This window comes from Dipodomys ordii, unplaced genomic scaffold (assembly GCF_000151885.1).
Source record: "Dipodomys ordii isolate 6190 unplaced genomic scaffold, Dord_2.0 Scaffold28, whole genome shotgun sequence".
Classification (NCBI taxonomy): domain Eukaryota; kingdom Metazoa; phylum Chordata; class Mammalia; order Rodentia; family Heteromyidae; genus Dipodomys; species Dipodomys ordii.
Window position 1 is genome coordinate 9,913,972 of NW_012267244.1, and position 9,648 is coordinate 9,923,619.

Here is a 9,648-nt window from a genome sequence, read left to right on the forward strand (position 1 = left end):
ACAACATGCATTAGTTGAATATAATTGCTTATCTCCTAGCACCTATACAATAAAACCCAGCCTTCTTGTTTTGTAAATACAGCCTCCATATTGTTGGTTTTTTTCTACTGATCTTTCCTTATTTCTAAGTCTAAAAAGTAATAGCACACTTCTTTATAGTGCCCTATATGTTTTTTTGTTTGTTTTTTTGTTTGTTTGTTTTTTGGTTGGTCATGGGGCTTGAACTCTGGGCCTGGGTGCTGTCCCTTAGTTCTTCAGCTCAAGGCAAGCTCTTTACCACTTGAGCCATGGAGCCACTTCCCATTTTCTGAGTAGTTTATTGCAGATAAGAGTCTCACGGACTTTTGTGCCTGGGCTGGCTTTGAACTGTGATCTTCAGATCTCAGCCTCCTGAGTAGCTAGGATTACAGGCGTGAGCCACTGGCGCCCAGCTGCCCTATATGTTTTTTACCATTTCCAACCTCAGTGTCTCTACTCATACACTTTCTCCAAATGAAATATGCTCCAATAATGTATTACTTCTTACTGATCTTCTAAAGCAATTTCTATAGGAATCAGCTGTAGGAAGCCGTTCCTAATGCTGCCCCTCTGGTGACCATCTGTGTCCCCCTTTAGATTGCTCTCATAATAACTTGTATCTGGATTATTATCAATATTTTCTGTGATTTTTTTCTAGCAGCTTCTGAGCTTTTGTAAATAGGAGCTCAGTCTTTCTCATTATTTTATACCCAGCATTTTGCTCCACATACAACAGGTGCCTCATCCATACTTACTTGCTGATCTCAAGAGTATTGTCTCATAAACCCCTCTCCCATCCTTACCTGTTCTAAAAATTGCCCTTTCACTAGGCAGGCTACATCCAGTGAAGTTCACAGCCATTACCCAGACTTGATAGCATCGGTCAGGTTCCAAATCTTCAAAAATGCAGTAGCTTTCTTTCACTGTCAATCTGTATTCTTCTACCAATTCTAGAATAAAACACAACCATAAACTCTAAGGTGCCCTTCAAAGTTAACTAGATGTTACAATTTTTTTAATATAATATGATTTTTTTTCCACTGGAAAAAAGACCTTACAAATTAAATTATGTAATAACTAGCTCTTTAGAATAAATACATAAGAATGCAATAGAAGTCTGAAAAGATATTCACAATGATTTAGTATTTCCAGATGCCTGTGGCTCATGTCTATAATCCTAACTTTCCAGCCTTGGCAGGAAAGTTTGTAAGACTCTTTGTTCCAAATAACCACCAAAAAAAGCCCAAAAACTAGTAGTGAATCTTTAGCTCAAGTGGTAGAGTATTAGCCCTGAGCAAAAAAGTTCGGGAACAGAGTTCAAGCCCCAAGACTTCCAAACAAAAAAGACACGGTATTACTTGTGAACACTTATCACAAAATAATAATTAATAATAATGTATTTGTAAGATGCTGAGCTTCAAATAGCACAATTAAAGTAACTTATCTCAATAGCAAATATTAAAATTTCATAGTTAATGCTAGTTTAGATTTCAGTAACATATCTTCAAGAAAATTCTTAAGAGCTAGTACCAGCATTTCATCAGAGTATATCATAAAAAAAGAACTGCAGGTTACAAAGCATTGTTGATGATTAGTAAACAATATTTGCATTCTTATGACTTTCCAGGTTTCAAATCCTGGTTCTTTCTTATGAATTCCTGAATTCTTTCAACTAAGGATTTTCATAGCTTATAGAAATGCTTAGATTGATAGGTTATATGCTATTCTAAGTAACTTTGTTCAATAAAGATACTTTCCTTTCAAAAGTTGTTCAATTATCTTACTTTTTATATTTTTACAGTAAATGTAACTCAATACTATTTTGTATACCTGCTCTTTTGAGCCAACTTGATTATTACTACTAAATTTTTCTCCCCTTTAAAAAAGAACATTTTTTAAAAAAGAACAATTTTTTAAAATAGTCTATAGTGACTTCAGTTATTTACTTTTATTGGTTCTGAAAGTCACCTCTTAAAATTTCTTCAGTGAAGAACCCAACTGTTTCCTTAAAAGAAAATTAGGGCCCCAACCTATCCAAATTCTTCAATCACCTCCTTTTAGAGAACATAAAGATCCATTTGACCAACACCACTAAGACTCTGAAAAACATATTCCCCATTGCCCAGACACTGTGGCTACAGTTTGCACTGGAGTCATTCCTTTAGGCACTTCTGTTAAAAATCCACATGGCACATGTTACTGAAGACCTTATCACACACAGCATGGCATCCGAGGGTAGATCATCAGACAGCTGGCTGTTATCAGCACAGTTAAAGGCATGAAACCATGAGACACCCAACAGGGAAATGTTTGGGTTAGGGATGACGGTAAGCAAAATATGGCAAAACAAAATAAACACAGAGATAAACAAAAACATCAACTTTTGTTCATAAATCTGAAAGATTAATGTTTAAGTCTTGCCCCTGACACGTACAAGTTATGTGGCATTGGACAAATTACTTATCTTCACTTCAATTTTCTCTTTGCAAATGAAGTATAACACTTATTTTGATGTGTAGTTCCAGGCATAAGGCAATAGTTTCTCAAAAAGACATAGACGAACTTTACACATACAGTAGCTTTTTTAAAACTTTTTTTCCTATACTGTTCAAAAAGAAATGTACTCATTACCTGACTTATGTAACTCTAACCCCTCTGTACATTACCTTTACAATAAGCTTTTAAAAAAAACACCTTTTTTTCCTAAACTATCACAATTTCAAAAGACTTAAGTCTTTTAAACAGTGGAATATGTTATAATTCCTTCTTGATTACAAATAGAGCTCCTGAGTTTTGTAATAGGATGTTAGTCCTGCGCATCTGGTTTCCAAAGTGTGTGGGTCTGTCTTCAACAAGCCGCACAGAATGTCAGCCGCCCCAGCTCTGATTCATCAGGAAGTACAATCTCAAGCTGCCTGACTCCTGGTTCCGGTCAGAAGTGCTGCTGAGAATATGCTCTCTTCTATTCACACATTAATTTGAGACACTGAATAACTTCACCATTCCTAGGACCATGTGTTGAGGATTATGAACACCAAATAAACCTATCTGGTTGGTCTGTAGCCTTTATTAAGCTAGCAGACCTGAGAACAGGCCAACCAGGGCATCCAGTGCTGTATGTGTATTAAAGTCATTGTGTTGACATTGTTCCATACATAGTTTCTTTCTCCTCTACAAAGTGGGACATGTAACATTGTCTTTCATGCTTCCTATTGATTAAAACTCTGCTATGTTTCCTCCTTATGGAAATGAGAATCACTTAGTTGCTGCTGTTATTCTGAGAACTCAAAGTCAAGTCTGAATCTCAATTATGATAGTTAGGTTGGCTTTTAAGACAGGTGTATGTTTTTCTTTCCTTTGATCCTTATCATTATGTCTGTTGACAGTCTTTTGCTATTGTTGTTTGTAAGTGGCTACCGATGCTTTGTGGGTATTTTGGTATGTGTACATACATATCTATTTAAATACGTCACCTGAAGATGCAGAGGTACACCTGTATTAGTATTTGTGCTAGCAATCCTACCATTGAATTCTTGGTCATCTTGTAGCTCCTCCATGCAGTAAACCTGGAATGAGTCAACAACATCTTCCTTGTTCATGCTCCAATAAACTGCAATTGTGGTGCTGGTGGCAGAATTCAATTCCTGAGGTTCTAGTCTGGGAGGCTGGGGAACTGAAATACATGCACAAATTACTATAGCTAATATTATTTTCATTGAAGTATTGTTTTGCAAAAGCTACTTATATTTGGTGAAAAACAATTCAAACAATACAGATATACTTAGAATGAAAGTAGGAGAGCTCTTTGTTTCCCATACCCAACCCCAGTTATATTCCTTGGAAACAATCATGGTTATAGTTAAATGTGACAGAATGTCTTCTAGACATTTTCATATGTGCAAAAATATATTCCAAACCAGAAACACTATATAATATTCTTCTGTAGTCATATACATACACATATACAGACAGACAGATATAGATATAGATATAAACTTATATAGGCTAAAGGATGTGTCTAGTAACTTGGTTTTTTCAAAACAAAAAGTATAATTTTAATATGCTTTTCTAGCTAACACTGTATTATTCTATATTAATATAAAGTCTATATTAACAAGAGGCGAATAAAATCCTTTACAACATCTTCAAGGCTAAAAAAGAATGACATAAAATAAATAACTAAGTATACTTTTTGAAACTACTGTCCCATTTTCTCTTTCACACTTGTACACCTACAGGTTTTTATTTTTGTGCTAGTACTGGAGCTTGAACTCAGAGCCTCATACTCTCATTTGACTTTTCTGCTCAAGGCTGGTGCACTAACACTTGAGCCACATCTCCATTTCTGGCTTTTTGTTGGTTAATTAGAGGTTAAGAGTCTCTTGAATTTGTCTGCCCAGACTGACTTTAAACCACGATCCTTTGATTTCAGACTCCTGAGTATCCAGGATTACAAGTGAGAACTACCTATGCTGGGCAGACTTCTTTTTAAAAAAATTTTTTTTCTTGTAAAGGTGCTGTACAGAGAGGTCAGGGTTGTATCTGTAAGTTAATGAGTACATTTATTGTTGGGCATTGTTACCCCCTCCTTTGTTTTTCTCCTGCTCTCCCTTCCCTTCCCTACCTCCTCTCCACACCCCCCACCCAAAGGTTGTAAGGTTCATTTCCAACCTAGTGTCGTGTGAGTATCATTGTTGCAATGGGTAATCCCGTGTCCTTGTTTCAGCATTTTGTTATTCCCCTTCTCCTCCCAAAATTATATAAATGCATATACAAGGTACAAGGTACCAAAATCAAATACACTGACAACAGAGATATACCATAAGTGCAAGAACATAGAAAAGAAACAAAGAAAAACCACATAGTACATTAAAAACAACAACAACAAAGGAAAACCTCTTATATCCATATTTTGGGGTTCATTTCACTTATCATCAGTGTATATGGTCATATGTACATAGCTTTTGAGCTTTTCTGCTCATCTGTTAAGATTATCCTAGACATATACTAATTATTTTAAATAAGGGAAACAATGGTACCCATATTGGCAGACTTACTTAAAAATTAAAATTAAAAAGCTACATAGGAGGCAAAGTTTCCCAATAATTAAATTACATGTTATAGACATCTAGTGTAACTCTGTTGTCAATTGTTCTGAAGTTTAAAGGCAAATAATATTCTTAAGCATTTCATGAGAGAGTTTTAAAGTTTATAATTATGCATGTTGAACATAATGGTATATACAACATCATAAATCAAATCAAGCTATGTAATTTTCTGTCAAAATTTATGACATAAAATCATTGAACACATTTTACAAGTTAGAAGAAAAGGTTATTCCCATAGTTAAAAAGATCCCATGTCTTTAAATTTTATGTGCTTTTTTGCCCAGTCAACAATTTCCTTAGAGACAAGCTTACTGAATTAGTATTGGCCATATTTTCTAAGATAATTTTGTTAGAAAAGAAAAATAAAGAAAAACAAAGGTTAGTTCAATAAGAAAATAAAAACAAGGAAAAACAGATCTAACCAATAGAATACAATGAGACAAAGTAAAAAGAGTCAATAGAGATAAAGAGTTGAAGAATGCAGAATTTTGAAAAATAAGTAGTATACAATTGTCTCCATTCATGGACTCCATAACAGAGAAGCTGTCCCAAAGTGAAATTCCAGATCCCCAATTAACTAGCTGAATTATTTTAGCCTGTTTCCTAGTCTTCAAAATAAGAAAACAGTAATAATACCATTCCTAGGGTAATGGTGAGATAATATATGGTTATTATATATGTATTTCTATATTGTTCAGATTACTGTTTAAGATACGATAATTCAAGTGCTTACTAAATGTGTCTGACATATAATGAGTAGGAACATTCACAAGGCAAGATGGCCTTGGCAGGAGCAAGGAATCAGTGTCACATTCTCAAGGTATCCATCCCAATAGACATGATCAGGGAAATTTTCATGTTACCCAGGTTTATTGAAGAGCCAACCAAAACGTTTCAATTACTGTCAATGGCCTTCAAAGCAATGTTGGCATTTTAAGCATATTAAGCTATGTTGGCTTTTTTTTTTTTTTTGGTTGGTCGGTAGCAAGGCCTGAACTCGGCCTGGGCACTGTCCTTCAGCTCTTCAGCTTAAGGCTAACGCTCTACCACTTGAGCCACAGCGCCACTTCCAGCTTTTTCTGCTTATGTGGTGCTGAGGAATTAAACCCAGGACCTCGTACATGCAAGGCAAACACCCTACCACTGAGCTACCTTCCCAGCCCCAATGCTGTCATTTTTATAGTAACATCTCTTTACATTTTTCTCTCTCTTTTAAATAACAAACTTAAAAATGAGAGTTGTCCAACCCCCAAATTTTAAGGAAGAATGAAGCAAAGCATGGAGTCTAGAAGTAATTTTGTGCTCCTTTCATCAAAAACTTAAAGTTAAAACATCATTTTTTCAAAACTTTTACTCTACAAATATTTTTAAGTGAAAAGGGAGCAAGATTACTCCATAGACAGAAGCTAGTAGATAGTGTTGAATAAGTATAGAATTCTGGTTTTGTAAGATGAAAGGTTCTAGAAATGGATGTGGTTAATACCTGTATGGTGATATGAATCTACTTAATGCTACTGAAGTTAAATGGGTAATAAGAGCTGGGTGCCAGTGGCTTATGCCCAGCAAGAAAGTCTGTGAGACTCTTATCACCAATTAACCACCAAAAAATGCTAGAAATGGAGATGTGGCTCCATGGTAGAGCATTAGCCTTAAACAAAGAAGTTCAGGAACAGTGCCCAGGCCCTGAGTGCAAGCTCAGGATCAACACACATACATACACATACAAATACACATATATTCTCCCTTTCCCTCTCCCTCTCCCTCTCCCTCCCTCCCTACTCTCTCTCTCTCTCTTTCTAGCTCTCTCTCTCGCTCTCTCTCTCTCTCACACACACACACAAAGGTAATAAGGTAACTCTGTATATTTTTATTAATTGTTTTAATGCTTAGGAGCTAGAGTCAAGGAAGCAGGGCTATCACTAGAGCCTGGGGAGGGGGGGAAGACTGCCTGTATTTCATGTAGATTTTTTCTACTGTATAGGTGATGTACAGAAGGGTTCATAGTTACATAAGTCAGTTAATAAGTAAATTTCTTTTTGAACAGTGTCACCTCTTCCTTCAATTTCTCCCAGTTTTGTCTCTTCCAACCTCCCTCCCTGACAAGTTGTATAGATCATTTTCAATGTAGTATCTAGTGAGTACCACTGCTGCATTAGTTCACCATTTTCCCACCATTTCTGTGCTCTTGTGTGTGCGCATATGTATGTGTGCATGGGTGTTTCAAGTACTATTTGTGTTTACTTGTTAATGTGGCCAAGGATCTAGATGCAGGTGCTCCTGACCCACAATTGGCTGAGTTTATGTGAATCAAAGACTAGTCCCTGTTTATCTCACTTTCCCCAACAATGTCCTTGCCAAAGGACAATGTATAACACACAAAGACTTTGAAGCCAACCTATCCTTCCACACACTCCTCCCCCAACCAGTATTTAGTCCTGAGCAATTCATTTTCCCGTTCCCCTCTTTTTTTTAAGTTTTTTATTGTAAAAATACCATACAGAGGGGTTACAATTACATGAGCAAGGTAATGAGTACATTTCTTATCAAGCATTGTTGCCTCCTCCTTTGTTTCCACTTACCATCCCTGCCCTCCCATCTCCTCCCCTCCCCTTTTCTTTTCTTTTTTTTCTTGTGGGCTAATTTATAAATTCCAAAGTGCTGATTTGAGGAAATTTTTTTTATTGTGAAATAGGAAGAGAAAAAACAAATTGTTTAAATAGGGATACAGGTGGACCCATTGCAACAATGAGATGTACAAGATGTTATCCCCTCTTTTCTTAACAACAAAACATACCTCCCAGGCCTAACATGAGTTTAAATGATTGGATCTACATAACCATCTCTGCAGAGCCAGGCCTTGAATAAATATAAAATAAGTGGCAGACGCTGCTGTTTCTCTTGAGAAAACTCACATGTTTTCTGTGTGTGTGTCTTCTTAGTTCTAGCATAGAGATATCAGACTCACTTTTCAGGTACCAAGTGAGGGCTTTATATCTGAGAGGTGTCATTGGTCACAAAATGATTAAGGAACAATGAACAATTAGCAATTCTGTGCAACAGCCTCACACAGTAGCATTTGTCTCTCCCATGAGTCCCCCCCATAGACAGTTGGAGCCTTTAGGACTACATGTGTACTTTCCAAACTTAATCCTTAACATTTCACAACTATTTAACTCTGTGACCTCTTACAAATAGGTAAAATATCCTCCCATTGCCCACCAAATATTCAAATGAACAATAGTATATATATATAATGAATCTCTTAAAAGAAAAAGATTAGGGCTGGGAAGGTGGCTCAGTGGTAGAGTGCTTGCCTTGCATGCATGAGGCCCTGTTTTCGATTCCTCAGCACCACATAAGCAGAAAAAAAAAGCCGAAAGTGGTTCTGTGGCTCAAATGGTAGAGCGCTAGCCTTGAGCTGAAGAGCTGAGGGACAGTGCCCAGGCCCAGAGTTCAGGCTCACGACCAGACCCCCTCAAAAAAAAAAAGAAAAAGAAAAAGATCTGCTCTATTAATCAAAATTTCTTAGTCTACAATTACTGCCCTAGTTTAACGCCTCCTAAAGACATTATGAGACAACATTCTTCTGTATTGAGCTATTTCTAAACATTACCCATTAGGATAAATGACTGAATTTGTTATTGTATAAAATTATTGGGGGCTATGGATGTGGTACAAGTGGTAATATGTTTGCTTAGCAAACATCTGGATTCAAATTCCAGAATCTCAAAAAGAAAAAAGAGAAAAGAAAAAGTTAGTTTCGAATTTTGAGGGTTTATTTTGAGGAATGAGACTGTTTTTAGGACACAATAGTAACTAAACTAAAACGCTTCCCGTAATAATGAGTTTTAAATACAGCTGCCATCTTAAAGATAATTTTGGAAGAATATATCTTTTTTTTTCTGTTTTTCATTGGCCATGGGGCTTGAACTCACAGCATAGGCACTATCTGTGAGCTCTTTTGCTCAAGGCTAGTGCTCCACCAATTTGAGCCATAGCAGCATTTTTGGTGTTCTGGTGAATTGGAGATCAGACTCCCATAGACTTCCCTACCCAGGCTGGCTTTGAACTGTGATCCTCAGATCTCAGTCTCTTGAGTAGCTAGGATTATAGACAAGAGCCACCAGCAACCAACAACAACATCTCTTGAAGAGGACATTTAAGCACATTGTACAGTAAGTGAAACTTGATAACACGAAATACGGAGCTAAATAAGTTCCATTGTCTTGTTTGTTAAAATAGAACAATAAAAAATATTTTGGAGACAGTAGGATGCTTCTGACAGCCGAGTAGGAGGCTCCTGACTACAGACCATGATGCTGAGCTGTTAGTTCTCTAATTGTTTTTTTTTTTTTGAAGAAGAAGAAGAAGGGGGAAAAAAACTAAACTAAAGAGGGGGAACCACTCCAAGGAAAATTGTTACAACATGTGTATTTGATTTCTTTTTACTTCCGTATTTGGCAGGTGGTATGAAGTAAATAATTATCAGAAGGAAGGAAGGAAGGAGAGAGAGAGAGAGAGA

At 36.5% G+C, this 9,648-nt stretch overlaps 1 protein-coding gene across 1 annotated transcript in view; it reads right to left on the reverse strand.

Moving 5' to 3' along the window:
• Cmya5 (cardiomyopathy associated 5) overlaps positions 1-9,648 on the reverse strand; it is an 87,956-nt gene that overhangs the window by 21,701 nt on the left and 56,607 nt on the right. Inside the window, exons 7-8 of the mRNA XM_013015816.1 lie at positions 3,542-3,691; positions 822-968 (exon numbers count right to left, since the gene is read on the reverse strand). Coding sequence (XP_012871270.1) covers positions 822-968; positions 3,542-3,691 — 297 coding nt within the window. The remainder of the gene's footprint in view (positions 1-821; positions 969-3,541; positions 3,692-9,648) is intronic.